The following is a 27,911-nucleotide window of genomic DNA, read 5'->3' on the forward strand; positions in this document are numbered from 1 at the left end:
CCTGACGTCACTGTGAAGCGCCCCGGGAGCCGCACGGACGGTAAGTATACTGCTCCCCCGCTCCCCACTACACTTTACCATGGCTGCCAGGACTTTAGCGTCCCGGCAGCCATGGTAACCATTCAGAAAAAGCTAAACGTCGGATCCGGTAATGCGCCGAAACGACGTTTAGCTTAAGGCCGGATCCGGCCTTGCGGCAAGTCTTCAGGATTTTTGGCCGGAGCAAAAAGCGCAGCATGCTGCAGTATTTTCTCCGGCCAAAAAACGTTCCAGTCCTGAACTGAAGACATCCTGATGCATCCTGAACGGATTTCTCTCCATTCAGAATGCATTAGGATAAAACTGATCAGGATTCTTCCGGCATAGAGCCCCGACGACGGAACTCTGCCGGAAGACAAGAACGCAGGTGTGAAAGAGCCCTTATCCAGTACTGATACTGAGATACATCCTGTATTATACTCCAGAGCTGCACTCACTATTCTGCTGGTGGAGTCGCTGTGAACATACATTACTTATCCTGTACTGATCCTGAGTTACATCCTGTATTATACTCCAGAGCTGCACTCACTATTCTGCTGGTGCAGTCGCTGTGAACATACATTACTTATCCTGTACTGATCCTGAGTTACATCCTGTATTATACCCCAGAGCTGCACTCACTATTCTGCTGTGCAGTCACTGTGCACATACATTACTTATCCTGTACTGATCCTGAGTTACATCCTGTATTATACTCCAGAGCTGCACTCACTATTCTGCTGGTGCAGTCACTGTGTACATACATTACTTATCCTGTACTGATCCTGAGTTACATCCTGTATTATATTCCAGAGCTGCACTCACTATTCTGCTGGGGCAGTCACTGTGTACATACATTACTTATCCTGTACTGATCCTGAGTTACATCCTGTATTACACTCCAGAGCTGCACTCACTATTCTGCTGGTGCAGTCACTGTGTACATACATTACTTATCCTGTACTGATCCTGAGTTACATCCTGTATTATACTCCAGAGCTGCACTCACTATTCTGCTGGTGCAGTCACTGTGTCCATATATTACTTATCCTGTACTGATCCTGAGTTACATCCTGTATTATACTCCAGAGCTGCACTCACTATTCTGCTGGTGCAGTCGCTGTGAACATACATTACTTATCCTGTACTGATCCTGAGTTACATCCTGTATTATACCCCAGAGCTGCACTCACTATTCTGCTGTGCAGTCACTGTGCACATACATTACTTATCCTGTACTGATCCTGAGTTACATCCTGTATTATACTCCAGAGCTGCACTCACTATTCTGCTGGTGCAGTCACTGTGTACATACATTACTTATCCTGTACTGATCCTGAGTTACATCCTGTATTATATTCCAGAGCTGCACTCACTATTCTGCTGGGGCAGTCACTGTGTACATACATTACTTATCCTGTACTGATCCTGAGTTACATCCTGTATTACACTCCAGAGCTGCACTCACTATTCTGCTGGTGCAGTCACTGTGTACATACATTACTTATCCTGTACTGATCCTGAGTTACATCCTGTATTATACTCCAGAGCTGCACTCACTATTCTGCTGGTGCAGTCACTGTGTACATACATTACTTATCCTGTACTGATCCTGAGTTACATCCTGTATTATACTCCAGAGCTGCACTCACTGTTCTGCTGGTGCAGTCACTGTGTACATACATTACTTATCCTCTACTGATCCTGAGTTACATCCTGTATTATACTCCAGAGCTGCACTCACTATTCTGCTGGTGCAGTCACTGTGTACATACATTACTTATCCTGTACTGATCCTGAGTTACATCCTGCATTATACTCCAGAGCTGCACTCACTATTCTGCTGGTGCAGTCACTGTGTACATACATTACTTATCCTGTACTGATCCTGAGTTATATCCTGTATTATACTCCAGAGCTGCACTCACTATTCTGCTGGTGCAGTCACTGTGTACATACATTACTTATCCTGTACTGATCCTGAGTTACATCCTGTATTATACTCCAGAGCTGCACTCACTATTCTGCTGGTGCAGTCACTGTGTACATACATTACTTATCCTGTACTGATCCTGAGTTACATCCTGTATTATACTCCAGAGCTGCACTCACTGTTCTGCTGGTGCAGTCACTGTGTACATACATTACTTATCCTCTACTGATCCTGAGTTACATCCTGTATTATACTCCAGAGCTGCACTCACTATTCTGCTGGTGCAGTCACTGTGTACATACATTACTTACCCTGTACTGATCCTGAGTTACCTCCTGTCTTATACTCCAGAGCTGCACTCACTATTCTGCTGGTGCAGTCACTGTGTACATACATTACTTATCCTGAACTGATCCTGAGTTACATCCTGTATTATACTCCAGAGCTGCACTCACTATTCTGCTGGTGCAGTCACTGTGTACATACATTACTTATCCTGTACTGATCCTGAGTTACATCCTGTATTATACTCCAGAGCTGCACTCACTGTTCTGCTGGTGCAGTCACTGTGTACATACATTACTTATCCTGTACTGATCCTGAGTTACATCCTGTATTATACTCCAGAGCTGCACTCACTGTTCTGCTGGTGCAGTCACTGTGTACATACATTACTTATCCTGTACTGATCCTGAGTTACATCCTGTATTATACTCCAGAGCTGCGCTCACTATTCTGCTGGTGCAGTCACTGTGTACATACATTACTTATCCTGTACTGATCCTGAGTCACATCCTGTATTATACTCCAGAGCTGCACTCACTATTCTGCTGGTGCAGTCACTGTGTACATACATTACTTATCCTGTACTGATCCTGAGTTACATCCTGTATTATACTCCAGAGCTGCACTCACTATTCTGCTGGTGCAGTCACTGTGTACATACATTACTTATCCTGAACTGATCCTGAGTTACATCCTGTATTATACTCCAGAGCTGCACTCACTATTCTGCTGGTGCAGTCACTGTGTACATACATTACTTATCCTGAACTGATCCTGAGTTACATCCTGTATTATACTCCGGAGCTGCACTCACTATTCTGCTGGTGCAGTCACTGTGTACATACATTACTTATCCTGTACTGATCCTGAGTTACATCCTGTATTATACTCCAGAGCTGCACTCACTATTCTGCTGGTGCAGTCACTGTGTACATACATTACTTATCCTGTACTGATCCTGAGTTACATCCTGTATTATACTCCGGAGCTGCACTCACTATTCTGCTGGTGCAGTCACTGTGTACATACATTACTTATCCTGAACTGATCCTGAGTTACATCCTGTATTATACTCCAGAGCTGCACTCACTATTCTGCTGGTGCAGTCACTGTGTACATACATTACTTATCCTGAACTGATCCTGAGTTACATCCTGTATTATACTCCGGAGCTGCACTCACTATTCTGCTGGTGCAGTCACTGTGTACATACATTACTTATCCTGTACTGATCCTGAGTTACATCCTGTATTATACTCCAGAGCTGCACTCACTATTCTGCTGGTGCAGTCACTGTGTACATATATTACTTATCCTGAACTGATCCTGAGTTACATCCTGTATTATACTCCGGAGCTGCACTCACTATTCTGCTGGTGCAGTCACTGTGTACATACATTACTTATCCTGTACTGATCCTGAGTTACATCCTGCATTATACTCCAGAGCTGCACTCACTATTCTGCTAGTGCAGTCACTGTGTACATACATTACTTATCCTGTACTGATCCTGAGTTACATCCTGTATTATACTCCAGAGCTGCACTCACTATTCTGCTGGTGCAGTCACTGTGTACATACATTACTTATCCTGAACTGATCCTGAGTTACATCCTGTATTATACTCCAGAGCTGCACTCACTATTCTGCTGGTGCAGTCACTGTGCACATACATTACTTATCCTGTACTGATCCTGAGTTACATCCTGTATTATACTCCAGAGCTGCACTCACTATTCTGCTGGTGCAGTCACTGTGTACATACATTACTTATCCTGTACTGATCCTGAGTTACATCCTGTATTATACTCCAGAGCTGCACTCACTATTCTGCTGGCATACACACACCACATAGACATTATAGCTCTATCCAGACCCTTCCATCACCACATTTACTACCATTGCCCCTAAACCATCTCATCTTCCAAGTTCATGTCCCTTCATCATAATAGATTGGTTTCTGCTTCCCATAAAACGTGCGCAGCCCGGAGCTCATCCCGCCCGCAGCTGAATAAATCCTGCGTCCTCCGCTGCTGACTCACAACGCCCCAGCTGCTTATTAGAAACCCTGCACCCCCCCCCCCCCCCCCTCCACCACTGACTCGGAGGCCGGTAGGAAGGGCAGCGGATGAGGCCTCTGGCATGGATGGACCTAACTGCACGTCACCCCCACTTCTAGTCCTGGAAGCCTTCGCCTTATAATTTCACGTCCTGATTACATATTCATGTGGAAATGCTCTGGTGGATTTTAAGTTTGGAAGCAAATATTTGACGTTAAATAATATTTGCATAATTAATTTATCCGAGATTTTAATTTCCATATGTACGTGAATAAAACATGGCGGCAGATGTAACAGAGCCTCACCAACGCCAATCCCGGCTGCAGAATGTTTAGAAAAACATGCGCCAGCGCCACTCCTGTTCACAGGTTGTGTGGGGTATTGCAGTCCAGCTTCACTTAATTCAATGGAGCCATCTGTGACGGAAGGCAGCCATGTTTCTCCTGGACAACCCCTTTAACGCAGCTCCTCACTTGTGCCGAACTATGGAGCAAATTCATAATGGGGTGGAAGCAATGCTATAAGTAACGGAGACATAACCCCTATCATTCACTATGCTAATTAAGATCAGATTGTTAATTATCATCATTAGGTCACTGGTTGTCCTGCTGAGCCCCAGCAATCACATGTAATCGGTGGAGGAATGTGGCAGCAGGTGTTCAGTTTTCCTACAGCGCCACCACAGGAGTAATGAAGGATTGCACCCTGAATTCAATAGGCTGTGTTGGGTCCTCCAGGGCAAGGGACACTCTTTGTAGCTGCTCTCTGATCTTCTAGATGAGGGTTCATCCATAGCTTAGCTCCTAATGGGGGGATGTGAGAAATGGGTTTTCTAAACTAAAGAACCCTGTTGAATTGGTTGTCCTGTGTCATATAAAATTTAAAGGGCTAAGCCGTTGGACAAAAGCTAATTTCCTGCTGACGAGGTAAATTCCGAGCTTGGACGAGGGTGTATGTGTTCCCAGTAGGGTAAGAGGTAAACCACAGCCTCTCCCAGCAGATTCTATCCCAGGAGAACGAAAGGATCAGGCATGTTAACGTCAAACCGCCTGATCCTTCTTTCCCCTAACCACTTCATCTATGGTTGGCCAGTCCCACCGAAAATGGACAACTTTTGTTTATTGTGTAAAGTAAAAGGAAGACGGTCTTAGGGTTAGGGTTGGGTTGCCCAGAGCAACCAATCAGAGCTCACCTTTCATTTCTTAAAATGTTCTGAAAAAATGAAGGCAACCAAGACCGTGTTCCTGTTAGACAGTTTTGATAAATAAGGCCCAACGTCTTCAAACCTCTCCCTAATCACCAATATAAAGCAGCACACAACTGATTGGCAGCAGGCAGATCTTTATTGATTGCTAAGATGACAGAAGATGGTAGACAATATGGCAGCTTAGATCCCACAGGATGGTATTAGTGGGTGATGACATATGATGGTACAGTCACGTCCAGTGGTTAACAGGTTCAGGTCTTATCCGATGGTTAAAGTCATAGCCGGTGGGTAAGGTCATAGCCGGTGGGTAAGGTCATATCCAGTGGTAAAGTCACATTCGGTAGGTAGGGTCAAGTCCGGTAGTAAGGTCACATTTGGTAGGTAATGTCATATCCAGTAAGTGAAGTGAAATGAGTAGAGTTTGGCAGAGGAAGATGAAGATGAAAGATGGAAGGAGAATTGAGGTGGAGTCGTCCATGGAGGAGTTCAGGATCACAGGAGATACTTTGCATTGGCGATAGGCTGGAGGTGGCAACTGCAGGTGGTGAAAGTCAGCAGCAAGGCATGGAGAGCTGGTAAAATAAAAGGAAACGTTCATGGTTCTATCATGGAGATCATGGGCACAATTACATGGTAAACCAGTGGCACAGCTCACAGGAGATTATCCAGCGCTGTGTACTTACCTGTATAGAGGTAGATAGATTACATTCGAGATCCAGAGGTGGATATTGGGTCGCATCATGTTTGAGGAGACAGAGGAAAGACTTATGAGATGTTTCAGGTGCATCTGGTGTAGACAGGCTGGGGTCAGGATGGGGAGCAATTTAATGCATGGGCGCTGGGTGGTAGTGAGCAGCCCACGATGAGCAGACAAAAGGGAGATCCTCAAAGATCTCTTGCAGGTCGTCATAGATCGGATCCTTCCCTTCTTCACTGCAGGGCACAGGAATCTGCATTGTCGCCTGTGTATCGGTGGAATCTTTGCCCATTTGGATTGGTGATGGTATTTTTCCGGCGTCCATGTCATCCCAATGAATAGAGGAGAAAAATGGGTGTTTCCTTATGTCCCCGTGTACCCCTAATCTGCAAGACTGATTTTTACACAGGAGTCTTCTTAATAAGTCCACAGTTTCAAGGTCTAGAAAGCTATCGTATGTTGGCTCATGCTCCAGGACCTGCTTTTTAATGTCTTCATATGTATGGCCACGGAAAGGGCTTCCTCCAACAACCATGATGTATGTTATGACTCCAAGGGCAAACCAGTCAACCGAGGCACCGTATGGTTTTTGCAGGATCATTTCTGGTGCACCATAGCCGGGAGTCCCATTATAGTCTGTTGTGGTTGTAACCTCATAAACATCATCGAGGCAGAGGCCGAAATCTGTAATTTTAATGTGCCCTTCTCTGGTCAGCAGCACGTTGTTGGGTTTTAAATCTCGGTGGATGATCCCTTTAGTATGTAGAAATTGTATCCCACAGACCAGCTCGGCAGCAATGAATTTGATGGTGGGGTAGTCTAGCCACACGTTCTCGATGATGAGGTTGGAAAGTGTACCCCCGCTGACCAGCTCCATGATGTAATAAACATAGTTTTCTGTGTGAAGGGCACCATAGCCATGCACCAGAAACCTGCTGCCATGTGTTATTTGTAGGACACGGCCCTCCACTAGTCCTGTTTTATATTCTGTGAGGAGCCTCTTCTGGACGTTCTTGACAGCCACGCGGTGTTTCATCATGGAATCAGTTGCTAACATCACTTTCCCATAACCTCCTTCTCCCAGGACATGGTGGAACGTGAATTTGTCCAGGGTTAAGGGAACTGTGGCTGTAGGAGAGTTCTCCTGGGCAGCTGTTTTAAATCTTTTACTGGGTCCGGCCTGTTCCTCCATTGTAACTCCGGAGCTGCGCTTTTTTCCTTTTGGATTGTTCCTCTCTTTTTTGGATTTTTTTTTTAATGCAGCATGGCCCTCTGTTTTATTTTTAGGGGAGACGCTGCTTCCTCTTGATCTCTGAGGTTCGGTTCTTCTTCGTTTTCTTGATCGTTCCTGAGCGCAACTTTCTCCAGCCTCTCTGGATGTCTCAGATGTCTCACTAGGAATAAGTTTCTTCTTGCTTTCCTCCTGTTGGGCATTACTTTGAGAAGAAAGAAGGAAGAATTTTCTTCCTTTCTTTACAATTAGATCTTTCGTGTTTCTCAGACGTCCAGCAAGTCTGCTCCAACGCCTTTGTAGCCCCATCATGAAAGAAGGTTTTGTACTTAGCTTTTTGTCTGAAGGTGTGGTCTCCTTCACCTGGTGGCTACATCCCTCTGCAGGATCTTCCTTCCTTCTGGATCCTCTCCTCTTTGGGGTAACTTCATCTTTCCCTTTCTCACTCTTTTCTTCCTCCGGTGATGTTTTTTTGAACTTTCTTTTTCTGCTGAAACCCATGATGAGGTTTAGGTCATCAGCAGAACAGTTCTACACAAGTTCATTCACTCACTTCACTCTAAGGTCTGTGAAATCTGACATTCTAAAGTCAGTTGCTAGTACACGTTTTGTGATGTCACCATTATGAGGTCAAAAACATTCTAAAAGCCACGCCCATAAACCAAGATGGCAGCTGGTGATCATTGTGAGGTCACATCCAGGATGCCAATTCCAACAGCCTTAAAGGTATACATTCTATATTGTAAATATTAATTTGCGCAGAATAAAAACGCCCAGAGAAAACCTTAAATGTATCCTTAGAGCTTTAAGCATCTAACGTAAGCCAAAAAAAGTGCCATATGATGGGCTCATCCTCTAGACGGGGACTGAACTGTTTTAGGTAACCATCTCTACCTTGAGAGTTACATCTCTGAACCTTTGCGTAGGGGTCAGGGATCACACAACCGCCAATTATCCGATTCTCATAAAGACTTACAAAGGCCAGGACTTATGGGGAATGTAAAAAATAAGCATCTGATGAGAAGGGAATGAAATTGCAGTTGACTTTACATAAACCTCCCTGACCTCCCATGGTGCTGAGGTGAGCCATGTGCCTCGTAACTCATAATTTGCAGCTTCCTGAGACGGGAATGTACAAGGATATTATACCTGCTGGTTTTTCCGCAGCGCTGCTCGCGCCTTGAGAAGGTCTGTATATAGCTACCATAGGCTTTGACTGTTTCTACATTCAGTACCTTGTAGAGGCCGTCAATTATAATGGGGTGAAATGGCTTGTGTGAGGAATTACCGCTAGGCCCTACTCACGTTAATGGAGCTTATCAGCAATACCAGACACAAGCCATGGAGAGGAGTTTTTCTGGAAAAAAGACCAGCCTCTAGTTTAATGAAAATGCACGATAAAGAGTCAGATTAGGATTAATGTATGTACTTCTGTCTGCAGGTCTCATCGTCTACCTGGGTATGATGGTGGGAGCGTTCCTCTGGGGAGGACTGGCTGACCGAATGGGAAGAAGACAGTGCCTGATCATGTCTCTCTCCGTCAAGGGACTAACGTTCAGTCCAGAGACTGAGATCGACTGGTTTCAGATTGAAATGGACTTGCATAATTTCTTCAGGCGTATTAAACTTAAGGTACACTTTTGTGAAATGGCGCCTGTAGATGATAAGGAGATACATAACGAGATCCTTTCACTTAAAAGCGTGGGCCTCTTTCTCAAAAGTGACTTCCAACCACCGATGTATAATAAAGCTATTGAGACCTTTGTCTCCCTTGTCAGACTGGAGATTGAAAAACTTAAGAGATCAAAAATAGATCCTAATGTCACCAATCTGACAAGGGGAGAGAAAATAGCTTTAAAGACCCTGAAAAATAGAAGGGAAATTACTATCAAAAGGGCAGATAAGGGAGGAGCCACCGTGGTAATGGACACAGAGAAGTATAAAATGGAGGTGATGAGACAAGTGAATGACAAGGAGATATACAAACCTCTAAGTCAAGATCCAAAATGGACCATTATACGCAAGATCAGACTATTGGCGGATAATGCATTCGCAAATGACCTGATTGATGCAAATTTACATACTTACCTGGTGCCTCAGAACCCGGTGACTCCTCTCTTATATATCCTCCCTAAGATACATAAAGGGTTGATAGACCCGCCAGGTCGCCCCATTGTGTCGGGCATGGGGTCAGTCTTTTCCAATGCAGCAACTTTTATGGATAAAGTTTTAAGATCCTATGCAATGGAGGCTAAATCTTATGTGAAAGACACCACAGATTTTCTGTTAAAAATTGATGCACTAGAATTTCAAGAGGGAGATTTTTTGGTTTCATTCGATGTAACCAGCCTCTATACCAGTATCGATCATGAACTGGGACTGGAGGCAGTCAAATGGGCCCTGGAAAGGTCGGATTTTGGGTCTGACACTAAATCATTTTTAATCTCCCTACTTGAAATTCTACTGTATCATAATTATTTTTTGTTTGAGGACGTGTTTTACGAGCAATGTCGGGGCACCGCGATGGGGTCCAACGTGGCCCCGACATATGCGAATATATACATGTCGAAAATGGAGGAAACGTCTATATACCCATCCACCTTCTACAGTAATGTGAGGGGGTGGATGCGGTATATAGACGACATTTTCCTTATATGGAATGGTACAGAAGAAAAACTACAGGAATTTCATGGTTACATTAACCAGTTGCATGATCAATTGAAATTTACAAAGGTGTATTCAGTGGAATCATTACAGTTTTTAGACACGTTGGTTTATGTAAGGGAAGGTAAACTAGAAACCGATCTCTTTATTAAGCCAACGGATAGGAACAGCATGTTACGCTTTGATAGTGCACACCCTAGGAGGTCGGTGGAATCTTTACCGTTTAGCCAGTTCCTGCGAACGAGAAGAATAGTGTCTGAAGAAAGTCTGGTAGATGATAGATTGAAAAAAATGGGACAGAGATTTAGGGAAAGGAAATATCCCAAAAAATTGATAGATAGACATTTGGAAAAAGCCAGAAACACCAATCGACAGGAATTATTAGTTAATACAACAAAGAGAGAAGGAAAAACAGGCAGGATTCCATTTGTATCAACCTACAGTAAAATAAGTAATCGCATCTCAGGCATATTAAGACATAATTGGCATATATTGACACATTCTTTTCCTAATGTAATTGAATTCCAATCCCCCCCACTGATGTCATACAAGAGGCCTAGAAACCTCAAGGATAGCCTGACATCAGCTGATGTTAAAACTAAGAAAAAAGAGGTTGGCAGAAGGGGGTGTTACCCTTGCTTGGGTTGCTGTAATTGCGGCAACCTAATCAAGGGTGACTCCTTCTGCCACCCTAGAACAGGGAAGAAATACGACATTAGAGGACACTACACGTGTAACACAGATTTTGCTATTTATAGCTTGCAGTGTCCGTGTGGCCTTCTTTATATAGGCGAGACGACGCAGCCCTGTAAAAACAGGATAAATCAACATCGGTACACTATACGCAAGCTACTAGCGAAAAAAGAAAAAGAAAAAAATCAGCCAAGTCTAGACTGTGATGAGGAAACGGAGCTACCAGTGCCTGAGCACTTTTGGAAATATAGACATAATGTCTCTCAATTGAGATATAGGATCATTGATAATGTTCCAACTTTAAGGAGGGGTGGAGATAGGGAGAAGCTGCTAAAACAAAAAGAGCTAAGGTGGATTTATGAGTTGGAAACAATGGAGCCGAAGGGCCTGAATAGGGAATTCAAGGTTGGTTCCCTTTTCTGACTCTCTACTGGGTTGTGCGTAAAAGACATTAGGCTGAATAGCCGTTTTTATGTATGCATATATATATGTACAATATCTAACTCCTTTTCTTTTATTTGCCTATATCTCCATTTTTATGGTAAAAGTTCATTTAATAAAACCTTTTCTTTTGTCCATAGATGGTGTCTACATACATGCTGTGGGAGAACCGCCTCTTGACGCTCACGATGCCTCTAAATAAAAGGCCTATAGTTGATAAGGAAGCATGGGAAATAATTGAACGGGTCCTCTGGTGGTGATGTGGGTCTGTCAAGGTTTGCACCATATATAAAACGTCTTTTGGGATGTTTTTTGAGACTGCAGCTAGAAGGACCTAGTCCTAGATATCCTACAATTTGAGAATTTCTCTGTAAGAATAATTGAGTGAAATGGCGCTGGAGGCTATTAAAGATGTAGCAGGATTAGCCATAAAATATTAGGAAGTCATGAGAGAATGAGGGTGACTCCCCGTAAGGAAGGGCTACCCTACGTGCTCCCATTAGAACTTTCCTATAGAATGAATGTCAGTATGGGACTGGATGAGCCGGTGGACTGGGGGCTAACTACCCCTAGAACGCTAGCTCTATATACCAGCCACTGGATGAATGATGGCAAACCTGCAAGAATAACCTGTGAATAGAACGTCATGCGATTCATTCTGAAGTGTTGGAGATGTAATAAGAAAATGCTGTTGCATTAGGGATGTAATAATGGACCCGATAGCTGCAGCCTCTTAATAGTAATTGAATAGTAGTGAAATGGTACAGCTGATAGTTTGATAAAACATCGGCTTGTATTTGATATGCACCAGACGGCCCGCACCATGAAACCACAGGTCTCGTCCTGCTTATAATGTTTGAATATCTAGGGTAACTGAGCCTGAACATCTAATGACAACTTAGATAAATGATCGATGTACGATCACATGACACTACGTCACCAGAGCGACAGAATCACATGATTCGAAAGCAGGGCATTGCCTGGCGGAAGTACGCATGGAAGGGCGGAAGTGACGATGTCGCGCAGGCGCAGTAGGCATGCAGGGACGCCGAGAACACATGGGAAAACGAAAGCATGAAAATGCACCCGAATAAAGAAGGCAGAATCTCCTACAGCATGGTAATGTGACAGACAAAGGTATATGTTGTTTTAGATAGATTATGGAGTGGGCAATATGTGTATGTTGTTTTAGGAAAGTAAAGGGAGGGTTAATGGGTAGGGCCTAGCAGGAACCAATGCGGGGCTATGGGATTGTATTTAATGTTCACTGTGTTACCTGTGTATTGGGAGCTTGATAAAGACCGTTAGGTTGAAACGTTGCTGCACAAGGTGTAATAAAAAGAAATCGATTGGAATCCCTCTGGAGTGCCGTGGCTTATTCTACACTGTTAACCATTGGAATCCTAGGACCAGGATTTAATGCTACAGGCACCGCCACGTACCGGAGTAGCTATAACAATAGTGAGTAGTGCTGTCTTATTATTTAATTCTTGTCTCTCCGTCAACAGCGTGTTCGCCTTCTTTTCTTCGTTTGTTCAAGGCTATGGCACTTTCTTGTTCTGCAGACTTTTATCTGGAGTCGGGTAAGATCACATTATCTATCTACTGTATCTTCTATCTACTGTATCTCCTATCTATCTATCTATCTATCTTCTATCCATCTATCCATCTATCTATCTATCTCCTATCTATCTATCTCCTATCTATCTCATATCTATCTATCTATCTATCTACTGTATCTCCTATCCATCTATCTATCTATCTACTGTATCTCCTATCCATCTATCTATCTATCTACTGTATCCCCTATCCATCTATCTATCTATCTACTGTATCCCCTATCCATCTATCTATCTCCTATCCATCTATCTATCTCCTATCCATCTATCTATCTATCTATCTATCTCATATCCATCTATCTATCTCCTATCCATCTATCTATCTCCTATCTATCTATCTCCTATCTATCTATCTATCTATCTATCTATCTATCTATCTATCTCATATCTATCTATCTATCTATCTATCTATCTCCTATCTATCTATCTATCTATCTATCTATCTATCTATCTATCTATCTCCTATCTATCTATCTATCTATCTCATATCTATCTATCTCATATCTATCTATCTATCTATCTATCTATCTCCTATCTATCTATCTATCTCTATCTATCTATCTATCTATCTATCTCATATCTATCTATCTATCTATCTATCTATCTATCTATCTATCTCCTATCTATCTATCTATCTATCTATCTATCTATCTATCTCATATCCATCTATCTATCTCCTATCCATCTATCTATCTATCTCCTATCTATCTATCTATCTATCTATCTATCTATCTCATATCTATCTATCTATCTCATATCTATCTATCTATCTATCTCTCTCATATCTATCTATCCATCTATCTATCTACTGTATCTATCTATCTATCTCCTATCTATCTATCTATCTATCTATCTATCTACTGTATCCCCTATCCATCTATCTATCTCCTATCCATCTATCTATCTATCTATCTATCTCATATCCATCTATCTATCTCCTATCCATCTATCTATCTCCTATCTATCTATCTCCTATCTATCTATCTATCTATCTATCTATCTATCTATCTCATATCTATCTATCTATCTATCTATCTATCTATCTATCTCCTATCTATCTATCTATCTATCTATCTATCTATCTCCTATCTATCTATCTATCTATCTATCTCATATCTATCTATCTCATATCTATCTATCTATCTATCTATCTATCTCCTATCTATCTATCTATCTCATATCTATCTATCTATCTATCTATCTCATATCTATCTATCTATCTATCTATCTATCTATCTATCTATCTCCTATCTATCTATCTATCTATCTATCTATCTATCTATCTCATATCCATCTATCTATCTCCTATCCATCTATCTATCTATCTCCTATCTATCTATCTATCTATCTATCTATCTATCTCATATCTATCTATCTATCTCATATCTATCTATCTATCTATCTCTCTCATATCTATCTATCCATCTATCTATCTACTGTATCTATCTATCTATCTCCTATCTATCTATCTATCTATCTATCTATCTACTGTATCCCCTATCCATCTATCTATCTCCTATCCATCTATCTATCTATCATCTATCTCATATCTATCTATCTATCTCATATCTATCTATCTCATATCTATCTCATATCTATCTATCTATCTATCTATCTATCTATCTATCTATCTATCTATCTCCTATCTATCTATCTATCTATCTATCTCATATCTATCTATCTATCTATCTATCTCCTATCCATCTATCTATCTATCTATCTATCTATCTATCTATCATCTATCTCATATCTATCTATCTATCTATCTCATATCTACTGTATCTCCTATCCATCTAATATCTATCTCCTATCTATCTATCTATCTATTATCTATCTATCTCATATCTATCTATCTATTATCTATCTATCTATCTATCTATCTATCTATCTATCTATCCCATATCTATCTATCTATCTATCTCATATCTATCTATCTATCTCCTATCTATCTATCTATCTATCTATCTATCTATCTATCTCCTATCTATCTATCTCATATCTATCTATCTATCTATCTCATATCTATCTATCTATCTATCTCCTATCTATCTCATATCTATCTATCTATCTATCTATCTATCTATCTATCTATCTATCTATCTATCTATCTATCTATCTATCTCATATCTATCTATCTATCTATCTATCTATCTATCTATCTCATATCTATCTATCTCATATCTATCTATCTATCTATCTCATATCTATCTATCTATCTATCTCATATCTATCTATCTATCTATCTATCTATCTATCTATCTATCTATCTATCTATCTCATATCTATCTCATATCTATCTATCTATCTCCTATCTATCTATCTATCTATCTATCTATCTATCTATCTATCTATCTATCTATCTATCTATCTCATATCTATCTATCTATCTCATATCTATCTATCTATCTATCTAGGTCATTCCTAACATTTAGGGGTCCTGGTGACCGGCTTGTTGGCAGTGGCAGGAGGCTTGTATTTGGCCTGTCAGGGTATATAGATAGATATAGCGCCTCTTTCTTCTGCGATCACTTTATTACTAGCGGCGGCTCAGATCTGTCATGGAGCGAGCGTGTAATGTGAAATAACGGATGTGCAGACGCAATTAACATCTTATTCCCCGAGCAGCCTAGTGCTATAGTCACCATCTTTTCCCAGATATTTCTACCTAAGATAAAATACTCGTTGGTAGATGCTAAATGTTGATGGTGGAAATATGCCTTTAAGCGATGTACCAGGTATGGCTGATTTACCTACCTAAAGGGGTTATCCCAGGACTGATGTAAAAAGTATAATCACATCGTATAGGACATGGCAACCTCTTTCTAACAAAGCTGGAACCAGCCCTGTACCTCACATGGATCCAGAGATCTCCCCATTCATTGCTCTGCTAGATTTATTTCAGGCTGGCAGCTCAAGGGGAGTGTCCCTTCTGCTGCAGCTCTCTCCCTATCACAGATCATGGGGTGTGTCCTTTCTGCTGCAGCTCTCTCCCTATCACAGCTCAGGGTGTGTGTCCTTTCTGCTGCAGCTCTCTCCCTATCACAGCTCAGGGGGTGTGTCCCTTCTGCTGCAGCTCTCTCCCTATCACAGCTCGGGGGGGGGGGGTGTCCTTTCTGCTGCAGCTCTCTCCCTATCACAGCTCAGGGGGAGTGTCCTTTCTGCTGCAGCTCTCTCCCTATCACAGCTCAGGGTGTGTATCTTTCCTGCTGCAGCTCTCTCCCTATCACAGCTCAGGGTGTGTGTGTCCTTTCTGCTGCAGCTCTCTCCCTATCACAGCTCAGGGGGTGTGTCCTTTCTGCTGCAGCTCTCTCCCTATCACAGCTCAGGGGGAGTGTCCTTTCTGCTGCAGCTCTCTCCCTATCACAGCTCAGGGGGGGTGTCCCTTCTGCTGCAGCTCTCTCCCTATCACAGCTCAGGGGGGGTGTCCCTTCTGCTGCAGCTCTCTCCCTATCACAGCTCGGGGGGGGGGGGTGTCCTTTCTGCTGCAGCTCTCTCCCTATCACAGCTCAGGGTGTGTGTGCTTTCTGCTGCAGCTCTCTCCCTATCACAGCTCAGGGTGTGTATCTTTCCTGCTGCAGCTCTCTCCCTATCACAGCTCAGGGTGTGTGTGTCCTTTCTGCTGCAGCTCTCTCCCTATCACAGCTCAGGGGGTGTGTCCTTTCTGCTGCAGCTCTCTCCCTATCACAGCTCAGGGGGGGGGGTGTCCTTTCTGCTGCAGCTCTCTCCCTATCACAGCTCAGGGTGTGTCCTTTCTGCTGCAGCTCTCTCCCTATCACAGCTCAGAGGATGTATCCTTTCTGCTGCAGCTCTCTCCCTATCACAGCTCAGAGGATGTATCCTTTCTGCTGCAGCTCTCTCCCTATCACAGCTCAGAGGGGGGGGGTGTCCTTTCTGCTGCAGCTATCTCCCTATCACAGCTCAGGGTGTGTGTCCTTTCTGCTGCAGCTCTCTCACTATCACAGCTCAGGGGGGGTGTCCTTTCTGCTGCAGTTCTCTCCCTATCACAGCTCAGGGGGTCTATCTTTCCTGCTGTAGCTCTTTTTCTGTAACTGCCACAGCTTCTAACAGAAGATATGGCTGGTGACAGTTGAAGATTTAAACTGAGCATGTGCGACCACCCCAGTTAGATGGACAGAGCAGTAAGGAAAAGAACAAACAGCAGGTGGTTGTCTACAGATACATTTTAAAACGTATAATGGTGGCCATATTGGATGTTAGACTAGACTCACATTTGTGCTGGAGCTTGCAGATATCGCAGTATGCTACACTGTATTTTCCAGGTAAAATAACAGAAACCCTATGGAGCCCCTCATAGTCAGCGGGGACTGTTGGACGCAGGGGCATCATTTTATCTATTCCCCATCGCGACGGAACAGAAAGCTGGAAATGATAACGCAGATGTGAACCTACCTACCCAGTTAGCGAAGGCATCATGGCCTAATGATTAAAAAAAACTGTATTAATATTCTCCATCGCCTTTGCAGCATCGGTGGATCTATTCCTATCGTCTTCTCCTATTTCTCTGAATTCCTGGCCCAGGAAAAGCGGGGAGAGCATCTGAGCTGGCTGTCCATGTTCTGGATGATCGGGGGGATCTACGCCTCGGCCATGGCCTGGGCTATCATTCCTCATTATGGTGAGTTAAGGTCATTCTAAATAAGCAGGGGCTACAGCTGGGCTTATGGAAATCAGGGGGAGTGTCCTTTCTGCTGCAGCTCTCTCCCTACCACAGCTCAGGGGGGTGTCCTTTCTGCTGCAGCTCTCTCCCTATCACAGCTCAGGGGATGTGTCCTTTCTGCTGCAGCTCTCTCCCTATCACAGCTCAGGGGGAGTGTCCCTTCTGCTGCAGCTCTCTCCCTATCACAGCTCAGGGGGGGTGTCCCTTCTGCTGCAGCTCTCTCCCTATCACAGCTCAGGGGGGGTGTCCCTTCTGCTGCAGCTCTCTCCCTATCACAGCTCGGGGGGGGGGGGTGTCCTTTCTGCTGCAGCTCTCTCCCTATCACAGCTCAGGGTGTGTGTCCTTTCTGCTGCAGCTCTCTCCCTATCACAGCTCAGGGTGTGTATCTTTCCTGCTGCAGCTCTCTCCCTATCACAGCTCAGGGTGTGTGTGTCCTTTCTGCTGCAGCTCTCTCCCTATCACAGCTCAGGGGGTGTGTCCTTTCTGCTGCAGCTCTCTCCCTATCACAGCTCAGGGGGGGGGGTGTCCTTTCTGCTGCAGCTCTCTCCCTATCACAGCTCAGGGTGTGTCCTTTCTGCTGCAGCTCTCTCCCTATCACAGCTCAGGGGGGTGTCCTTTCTGCTGCAGCTCTCTCCCTATCACAGCTCAGGGTGTGTGTCCTTTCTGCTGCAGCTCTCTCCCTATCACAGCTCAGGGTGTGTGTCCTTTCTGCTGCAGCTATCTCCCTATGACAGCTCAGGGGGGGTGTCCTTTCTGCTGCAGTTCTCTCCCTATCACAGCTCAGGGGGGTGTCCTTTCTGCTGCAGTTCTCTCCCTATCACAGATCAGGGGGTGTGTCCTTTCCTGCTGCAGCTCTTTTTCTGTAACTACCACAGCTTCTAACAGAAGATATGGCTGGTGACAGTTGAAGATTTAAACTGAGCATGTGCGACCACCCCAGTTAGATGGACAGAGCAGTAAGGAAAAGAACAAACAGCAGGTGGTTGTCTACAGATACATTTTAAAACGTATAATGGTGGCCATATTGGATGTTAGACTAGACTCACACTTGTGCTGGAGCGTGCAGATATCGCAGTATGCTACACTGTATTTTCCAGGTAAAATAACAGAAACCCTATGGAGCCCCTCATAGTCAGCGGGGACTGTTGGACGCAGGGGCATCATTTTATCTATTCCCCATCGCGACGGAACAGAAAGCTGGAAATGATAACGCAGATGTGAACCTACCTACCCAGTTAGCGAAGGCATCATGGCCTAATGATTAAAAAAAACTGTATTAATATTCTCCATCGCCTTTGCAGCATCGGTGGATCTATTCCTATCGTCTTCTCCTATTTCTCTGAATTCCTGGCCCAGGAAAAGCGGGGAGAGCATCTGAGCTGGCTGTCCATGTTCTGGATGATCGGGGGGATCTACGCCTCGGCCATGGCCTGGGCTATCATTCCTCATTATGGTGAGTTAAGGTCATTCTAAATAAGCAGGGGCTACAGCTGGGCTTATGGAAATCAGGGGGAGTGTCCTTTCTGCTGCAGCTCTCTCCCTACCACAGCTCAGGGGGGTGTCCTTTCTGCTGCAGCTCTCTCCCTATCACAGCTCAGGGGATGTGTCCTTTCTGCTGCAGCTCTCTCCCTACCACAGCTCAGGGGGGGGGTCCTTTCTGCTGCAGCTCTCTCCCTACCACAGCTCAGGGGGGTGTCCTTTCTGCTGCAGCTCTCTCCCTATCACAGCTCAGGGGATGTGTCCTTTCTGCTGCAGCTCTCTCCCTACCACAGCTCAGGGGGGGGGGGGGGGGGTCCTTTCTGCTGCAGCTCTCCCTTTCACAGCTCAGGGGGTGTGTCCTTTCTGCTGCAGCTCTCCCTTTCACACCTCAGGGGGCGTGTCCTTTCTGCTGCAGCTCTCTCCCTACCACAGCTCAGGGGGGTCCTTTCTGCTGCAGCTCTCCCCCTACCAAAGCTCGAGGGGGGTGGGGGTGCTTTCTGCTGCGGCTCTCCCCCTACCACAGCTCAGGGGGGGGGGTCCTTTCTGCTGCAGCTCTCCCCCTATCACAGCTCAGGGGGTGTGTCCGAAATCTAAAACTGGATGTTAACTTCACGTAGAGTAGACATGTCATTGTGCTATGCCACATCCTCTAGAAATACATCACGCGATGGTTGATACTGAAGGTATCAATTAAAGGGACCACAGAAATTTGCATTTAAGGCATCAAGTTTTCATAGGAATAATGGAAGTCTTATGTTGCTGATGTCTTGTTGGTAGGCTATGGGGTGTGGTGCAGGAAATATCTGTAAATCCCGAATTCACCCTCCTGTGTCACACTTTTGTTTGGCAGCCTGTGCCCTGTCTGGTTAATTGTAGCAGCAGCCTCATCTCTCACACCATGTGGCTTCAGCTACACACTACCGCCTGTTCCCTGCTGTAAGCCTTTATAGAATACCCAATAGTGACACCTAGTGTCATGATTTAACACTACAATTCCCATTAAATTACATGTAATTAGGGGGGCGTAACTACCATAGCGGCAGACCATGCGACTACAGGGCCAGAGGGGTCCCCGTTGGGATCATCTCTTCTTCTACTGGGGGTGAAAACTTGGTCAGGACTCTACCCTCTAAAGGAACAACTTTTAGCAAATGGCCCAAGGCGGAAACCTATCTGTCCTGTGTGGGCGGCCTGGTTGGATCAGGTCTGCGTCTAGCCTTATCTCACCGTCTTTCATCTCTCGACAGGATGGAGTTTCCAGATGGGTTCGGCATATCAGTTCCACAGTTGGCGGGTGTTTGTCTTGGTTTGTGCATTTCCTTCTGTGTTCGCCATCGGAGCTCTGAACACCATGCCAGAGAGTCCTCGCTTCTACCTAGAGGTAAGATATGAACCTCTATCCTGAAGAATGTTCTGAGATGGCTTAATATTTATCCTACGCAGGATATACGTGTCATAAAGTGGTAGTCTCCTGCCTGTGACCATGGTTTTCTAGGTCTTCAGTATCTGATCGGTGGGGGTACGAAAACCGGGACTCCTGCCGATCAGCAACTTGAGAAGACATCGGCACTCACAGTAGCACCACGACCTTCTCCATCCTCACCAAGCACAGCACCATCCATTTGATAGTGGCTGTGCTTGGTATTGCAGCTCAGCCCCATTCACCTCAATGGGGCTGAGCTGCGCCTAGGTCATGTGACCGAATAACGTGACATCACATGGCCTTCTCGCTGCTTACCCTAGGCCAGTGACATCACGTTCATTGGTCACTTGGCCTAGGCGCAGCTCAGTCTCATTCAAGTGAATGGGACTGAGCTGCAATACCAAGCATAGCCACTACAGATAGGTCATCGGTATAAAGAAGTCAGAAAACCCCTTTAATCTGCAGTGTTCAGACATGTCATCTGGTCACCCAAGCAGGAGTATGGCCCCCTTTAGCAACCTGTCTGTACGGGGCCCTTCCAGCTGAGCATCAGAAGCCCAGGACCAGGGGCGCACCACCAATGAGGCCAGATGAGGTAGATCTGGTAGGGGCAAGAGGGCAGCGGAAGGGCCATGGGCAATGAGTGCTTTCATTGTGGCAAAGGGGTTAGGTTAAGAAATTGGCATGGGGGGTGGCGCCGTTTTCTTTTTTTGCCGCCTTAGGCTAGGTGCACCCCTGCTAAGCTGAGAGTTGGTCTTAGCGGTTCAGTGGAGGCAAAGCTTCATGGTGTGATGGGCGCCCAGAAGTGCCAGACTTGCCAATACGTATTCTCATTCAGTGACAGCAAGCAGAGATCCTTGAAATGTTGAGATGATGATCAGTGAATTCCTATTTCAATGTAATGTTCATAGCAGCAATACCTCATCTACCAGGGTACCCAATGCAGGGTATCACACCGCTCTTCAGACGCCGTCATCATTTTGCGCTTTATTACCCAAAGCGCTTTGCATTGACGATAATAATTCCTTTCTGAAATCTCTTCTAGAATGGAAAACACGATGAAGCTTGGATGGTCCTGAAGCAGGTCCATGACACCAACATGCGAGCCAAGGGCCACCCGGAAAGAGTCTTCTCCGTAAGTAAAGATGTTGCTTGGCACCCATTCCCAATAAATCGAATGCGGAAAAGGAAGCAACTTTGCAATAGGTAATAAAATAAATAAACAAACAAACAGGTCTAGGCGTCTCCATGGTAACAGACAACACCAAGGTTCTGTGTAGTCTGATGGTGCAGTCTCTCTCTTCCATTTTTCGCCCTACCTCTTTGCCAGAAGTAGAAGGCAGATAGAACACATGTGACTGCAGGATCAGACTACGCGGAGTCTTGTTTGCGGTCTGTTACCATGGAAACATGTAGTCTGCATAGGATTATTTTTTTTTTTTTAATTAACACCTATTGTCAAGTTGTCTCATTTAATATGCATGGAGGGAATAAAAGACGTCGTTGGTCACGATAGGCGTGGCCTTGAATTGAAATAGCTTTATCACTCATTTGGTGGCATACAGTCTTTGTAACCCTTTATTGACTGGCTGGTTTTGTCTTTACAGGTCACTCAGATAAAGTTCATTAAACAAGAGGATGAACTGATTGAGATCCAGTCAGACACAGGGACGTGGTACCGGCGCTGGATGATCCGGATACTTAATTTGTCTCAGCAGGTAGGCGCCAGGAGCGGAATGTCTCTGATGAGTTAACCCTTTGTGCCTGTTTCACTCTGGCCAAATGTGCCGCGTACTTCGCAGCAGAAACCGCCGCCGCCGCGGTTCACTTTGCATACCATGGACCCGCTTGCACCTTAGATCTATTGAATAGACATCGCGCCAGGAAGGGTTATGTTCTATCTTGGCACAGTCACGCCTTTAAACCGCCGATCTGCAAACTGCAGCGCGGCGGAATTTTTGCGGCCAAAATTCCCTTTTAATTTACATAATTTATATATATATATTTTTTTTTAACATTTTGTATTTATATCCATGTTCTAAGCACTGGGACCTTTTCATGCTTTGCAGGTTTGGTCTAATTTCCACCAGTGCTTTGCCCCAGAATACAGACGCATCACCCTGATGATGATGGCGGTTTGGTTCACCATGTCTTTCAGGTTGGTATATTGTTCTAGACGGCAGCGCGGGACGAGGCGTCTTGGGTGTCAGTAGAGTTTTCCATGTTTCTGTTCGTTTTACAGAAAGCTGCTTTGGTTGCTAATAACAGCACTTAGTTTCGCTCACGGCCTCCTTGCTCCGTCAAATTCTGAACTGCTCCGTGAAATTGCTATCGTCATGGCAACCGCTGCAGGTCCGTCTGGCTTCCTCCTCTCCGGACGAGACTCGAGATGGAGTCTGACAATCTTTGGTCTTAGCTAATTCACATTTCCGTTTCAATGAAGGAGATCTGACGGCATTAGTCCCGATCGGTATTGAGCTGCCGCCCCGATACCACTCAGCTGTCAGATCTCAGGAGTCCAACGTAATTATTACCTCCGACAAGTGATGCTCAGCCAACAGCTCCTCCACCCTGAAGATGGCTGCCCACCACTTTTGATATAGTCGTCATTAGAGTTTAGCATTTTTCAGCCAGAAGAAGGAACCCGAAGAATGACAAGCTCAGATCATGGCTTCTGACCACCCAGCTCCGCTGCTGGGACCATGCCCTGTACAGCCGGGTGGCCACAGCCAGAGAACCGTAACAGGATGGACCTCTACGGCAGTACTGTAGACCTTTCATCCAGAAACCTAATTCTCCTAGAGGTTGGACCACCATCGATGATAAAACGAACATGGATTCAGTGATAGGAATTTGGTTCCTATGCAAAGAGGCTTTTGTAGCACCACTGTTTGGCTCTTAAAGGGGTTGTCCAGGATTTTGATGCTATCCTCAGGGTTGGCCATCAATATCAAACCAGCATCGGTCCAACACACCACACCTTTGCAGGTCAGTAAGGCTTTAAGGCAAGAGGCGTTGGTGCTACCACAACCTATAAACCAGGGATGCTCAACCTGCAGCCCTCCAGCTGTTGCAAAACTACAACCCCCAGCATGCCCTAATAGCTGTCTAGGCTTGCTGGGAGTTGTAGTTTTGCAACAGCTAGAGAGCCGCAGGTTGGGCACCCCTGCTCTAGACTCTTTGGGGGACATTTATCAAGACCAACGTTTTCTTCGCCAGTCTTTATACCACCCGCTCCACCAGAGGGTGCGCCAAATTTATGCAGAGGCGCACTCCTATCATAGATTTAGTGCATCCTCCCGCTGGCCGTGTCTCAAATCTGTGGCAGCCAATTCAATCCATTCATGCCAGGAAACTGTCGTGAATAAAGATAAATGCGACGGACTCGCAGTGACGCCCCCTCACCACACTCTGTCGTGAAGGGGGTAAAGTGGCAAATTTTGCAGCAAATATGCCATGCGACAAAATCTGTGTGTTTTTCACATGCTAAGGGCTCATGCACACGACCGTATGTATTTTGCGGTCCACAAAAAACGGATCCCCCAAAAAATACGGATGACGTCTGTGTGCATTCCATATTTTGAGGAACGGAACAGCTGGCCCCTAATAGAACAGTCCTATCCTTGTCCGTAATGCCGACAATAATAGGACATGTTCTATTTTTTTGCGGAACGGAAATACGGACATACGGAAACGTAATGTACACGGAGTACCTTCCGTTTTTTTTGCGGACCCATTGAAATGAATGGTTTAGCATACGGTCCACAAAAAAAATTGAATGACACAGAAAGAAAATATGTTTGTGTGCATGATCCCTAAGTCTCATATAAATCACATAGTAAATGTTCCCCTTTAGGCGTAAGCACCCATTTCTACTCTTATCATTGGGGCATACATACTGTAGATAGTAGGGTCCTGTGCAAGAAAAGTATGTGAACCCCTTTACTATGTAAGGACTTCCTCCCCCCTCTTCACGTTCCTTGAAGTGATCCAGCTGCATAATTCTGAGGAAAATGACAACATACAGCAGAAAACAAAAGACCAGAAAAGACTAAAATAAAGAAAAGAGCAAAACAAATGCTAAAAGAAAAACCAGAGCAGAGTGTGATCTTTAACGTGGATGCCTGTGAAATGTAATGGCACATCAGTATAAGCTCCTTCTAAGCTTGAGTCTCGTCTTGCCTCGTAGACGCAGTGCCTGTAGTCAGCACATTTCCTGAAGCTGCCCTCGAAAGATTGGAGAAGAAGAGTTTTTGTTAGCAAAAAGGACACTGTGCCGAAGAGTTGTATATAAAATCCATGTGATTTTGTGTTCAATGTTTGACTGGTATAAAGGCCTTGAAACGCGTAGAAATAATTATCTAACCAATTACCTGGCATGGACGCCACCACTGTCTTCTACACGAGATGCATTAAACTCCCCGTTTCCGTCTGGGTTTTTCAGGACTGAAGCTTCCAGATTGATTCCCCCCAAATAACCATTAATTCAAGCTGTCAGGGAGATAATTAAAATGCCATATTCCCAGTTACTGCTTGCCATTCCTTGGCTGCACATTAAAAGAGGCAGAAATGACTTACTAATGAAGTTATAGGCCTGCGGTTCGACACTGGGAGAGATAACGAGATCGGAGGCTTTAGGGGAGAGGAGAATGTAGAATTATGTCGTGTGCGGTTTCTGCTGCTGCTGGCGGAAAGACGATATCTGGAAGGACAGAACATAACAACGAAGTGGAAGGAGAGCAGTTTATTGATGTCAGGGGATATCAGAGAACGCTCGTTTTATTGAGATGCTATTTATTTGCAGTATGAAAGTATCATAAGCTGAGAAGGGACACCTATGGCAACCTAAAGGGCCACTACACGAAAAGACCTGTGCCGCCTGTAGTAGCCTACATCATCTGTTTCCACAGTGTATGCATAACAGAGACTAATGCAACTCAATTTAGCTACTCGTTTCCCATACTGTGACTACCTTGTATATGTGGAAAGTAGAGAGATGACGCCCATAAGAAAACTATATTAATAGGTAATTTATGTAGAAATGCACATTGAGGCCTTCTTAAACGTACAATTATATCTAATTTGTAGTCGGGATTGTTGATTTAGTCACCATGTGCATCCATGTTTAGATTGGCCAAAAAAGCACTGAAATTCTGTAGCGTACTCCAATCCTAGAGTAACTCCACCCTAGAGTAACCCAATCCTAGAGTAACTCCACCCTAGAGTAACCAAATCCTAGAATAACTCCACCCTAGAGTAACCCAATCCTAGAGTAACCAAATCCTAGAATAACTCCACCCTAGAGTAACCCAATCCTAGAATAACTCCACCCTAGAGTAACCCAATCCTAGAATAACTCCACCCTAGAGTAACCCAATCCTAGAATAACTCCACCCTAGAGTAACCCAATCCTAGAATAACTCCACTCTAGAATAACTCCACCCTAGAGTAACCCAATCCTAGAGTAACCAAATCCTAGAATAACTCCACCCTAGAGTAACCCAATCCTAGAATAACTCCACTCTAGAATAACTCCACCCTAGAGTAACCCAATCCTAGAGTAACCAAATCCTAGAATAACTCCACCCTAGAGTAACCCAATCCTAGAATAACTCCACCCTAGAGTAACCCAATCCTAGAATAACTCCACCCTAGAGTAACCCAATCCTAGAATAACTCCACCCTAGAGTAACCCAATCCTAGAATAACTCCCCCCTTAGTAACCCAATCCTAGAATAACTCCACCCTAGAGTAACCCAATCCTAGAATAACTCCACCCTAGAGTAACCCAATCCTAGAATAACTCCACCCTAGAGTAACCCAATCCTAGAATAACTCCACCCTAGAGTAACCCAATCCTAGAATAACTCCACCCTAGAGTAACCCAATTCTAAAATAACTCCACCCTAGAGTAACCCAATCCTATAATAACTCCACCCTGAAATAACACCGCCCTATAAAAAATCCATCCTAAACTAACTTTACCCTGGAATAACTCCACCCTAAGATAACTCCACTCTGGAATAACGTCACCCTAAGATAAATCCACTCTGGAATAACGTCACCCTAGGATAACTCCACGCCAGGAAAACTCCACTGTAGCATAATTCCACCCTAAAACAGTTCTCTACCAGTTGCATGAATGATATATGAATTTTGGAGTAAATAAATGCCCTAACTCCTTCAAGATGTTTTTTTTTCCTCATCTGGTCCTTATTTCTCTCTCCAACACTGTATGGTGAAGAGTTATCAATATGTGCCACCATGACTCCCACCAACTAATGGATGACAATACCAGTCAAGACTGAAAGTATTGTGTGGCTCTTAGCTGAGAGAAGTCTCCTGCTTCTTCCATCTTCCAGGAGAGAAATCCAGGGGTTGTCCAATGTTGGGTATATATATGGAAGTCGGGGAAAACTAAATCTTCTCTTTAACACGTCTCTTTATTCTTTTCTCAGCTACTATGGACTGACGGTTTGGTTCCCAGACATGATCAAACATCTTCAGAACATTGACTATGCCTCACGCACCAAATATTTCTCCAACGAGAGGGTGATCAGCTTCAACTTTAACTTCACTCTCGAAAATCAAGTCCACGATAACAGAGAATACCAAAATGACAAGTAAGAGCAAAAAATGCCCATGTTGTTTATGGACTAATTCGTACTAATAGTTTACACACATTGAAGGTGACCTCTCAGAAGAGGATGGGACCTAAATTGTTCAAAGGATTTACTGTAATACATTTGTTATACTGTTTACTAGAATTAATATTTAAAATACATGAATTAGCTATACATCAGAAAGGGGACAATAACCCATTAGTGAACCAACCTAATTTAATTATTAATGGGTGTTAAACATTTTAAAAAATCAATATGAGAACAATGTCTCTCTACCTGGAGATTTGACCACATAAATGTACACAAAAAAATCAGAACTTAGAAATATATAATCATCTGTGTGTTCCAGGAGATCAGCCAAATACCTCTCCTCCTCCTCCTAGAGTAACCCAATCCTAGAATAACTCCACCCTAGAGTAACCCAATCCTAAAATAACTCCACCCTAGAGTAACCCAATCCTAGAATAACTCCACCCTAGAGTAAGACAATTGGCTGCAGCAGGAACATCCCACCTCTGTCCTGTCTGTATAGTAGATAGGCAATGAATGTAGTTTATGGGGAAATAGTCTTTAAGTGGGCTGTTTTGTTAGAAAACTTGTTGTTAAACCCCTGTAGAAGTTTCCATATTAGATGTCACCCATAGTTGATAGAGATGTTAAAGGGACAGAAAAACAACCCAAGGGGAAGGAGGCATGTTCTTCAAAAAACAGGTGCTGGTATCCCCAACTGCAGGGATTGACCTTTTGAAGTATAAGGCCCCCTGCACACGATCAGGATTGCGTGCGGATTTTCCGCGCGGATTTGCGTGCGGAAAATCCGCACCGTAGGTCATGTACATTGTATTCTATGAGAATCTGAA

The 27,911-nt window shown here is 44.3% G+C and overlaps 2 protein-coding genes across 2 annotated transcripts in view; one reads left to right on the plus strand and one right to left on the minus strand.

The window, feature by feature from the left end:
* Nucleotides 1-6,327: 6,327 nt before the first annotated feature.
* LOC122921414 (protein kinase C theta type-like) lies at nucleotides 6,328-7,932 on the minus strand. Its single transcript, XM_044271392.1, has one exon. It carries the CDS (start codon nucleotides 7,930-7,932, stop codon nucleotides 6,328-6,330), a length of 1,605 nt encoding a protein of 534 aa, XP_044127327.1.
* A 165-nt stretch (nucleotides 7,933-8,097) lies between these two features.
* The window catches only part of LOC122921415 (synaptic vesicle glycoprotein 2A-like), a 43,750-nt gene continuing 23,936 nt past the window's right edge, over nucleotides 8,098-27,911 (plus strand). Inside the window, exons 1-9 of the mRNA XM_044271393.1 lie at nucleotides 8,098-8,116; nucleotides 8,873-8,984; nucleotides 12,738-12,812; nucleotides 17,333-17,484; nucleotides 20,253-20,386; nucleotides 21,474-21,563; nucleotides 22,036-22,146; nucleotides 22,498-22,586; nucleotides 26,887-27,051. Coding sequence (XP_044127328.1) covers nucleotides 8,098-8,116; nucleotides 8,873-8,984; nucleotides 12,738-12,812; nucleotides 17,333-17,484; nucleotides 20,253-20,386; nucleotides 21,474-21,563; nucleotides 22,036-22,146; nucleotides 22,498-22,586; nucleotides 26,887-27,051 — 947 coding nt within the window. The remainder of the gene's footprint in view (nucleotides 8,117-8,872; nucleotides 8,985-12,737; nucleotides 12,813-17,332; nucleotides 17,485-20,252; nucleotides 20,387-21,473; nucleotides 21,564-22,035; nucleotides 22,147-22,497; nucleotides 22,587-26,886; nucleotides 27,052-27,911) is intronic.

This window comes from Bufo gargarizans, chromosome 11, assembly GCF_014858855.1.
Source record: "Bufo gargarizans isolate SCDJY-AF-19 chromosome 11, ASM1485885v1, whole genome shotgun sequence".
In the NCBI taxonomy this organism is placed as follows: domain Eukaryota; kingdom Metazoa; phylum Chordata; class Amphibia; order Anura; family Bufonidae; genus Bufo; species Bufo gargarizans.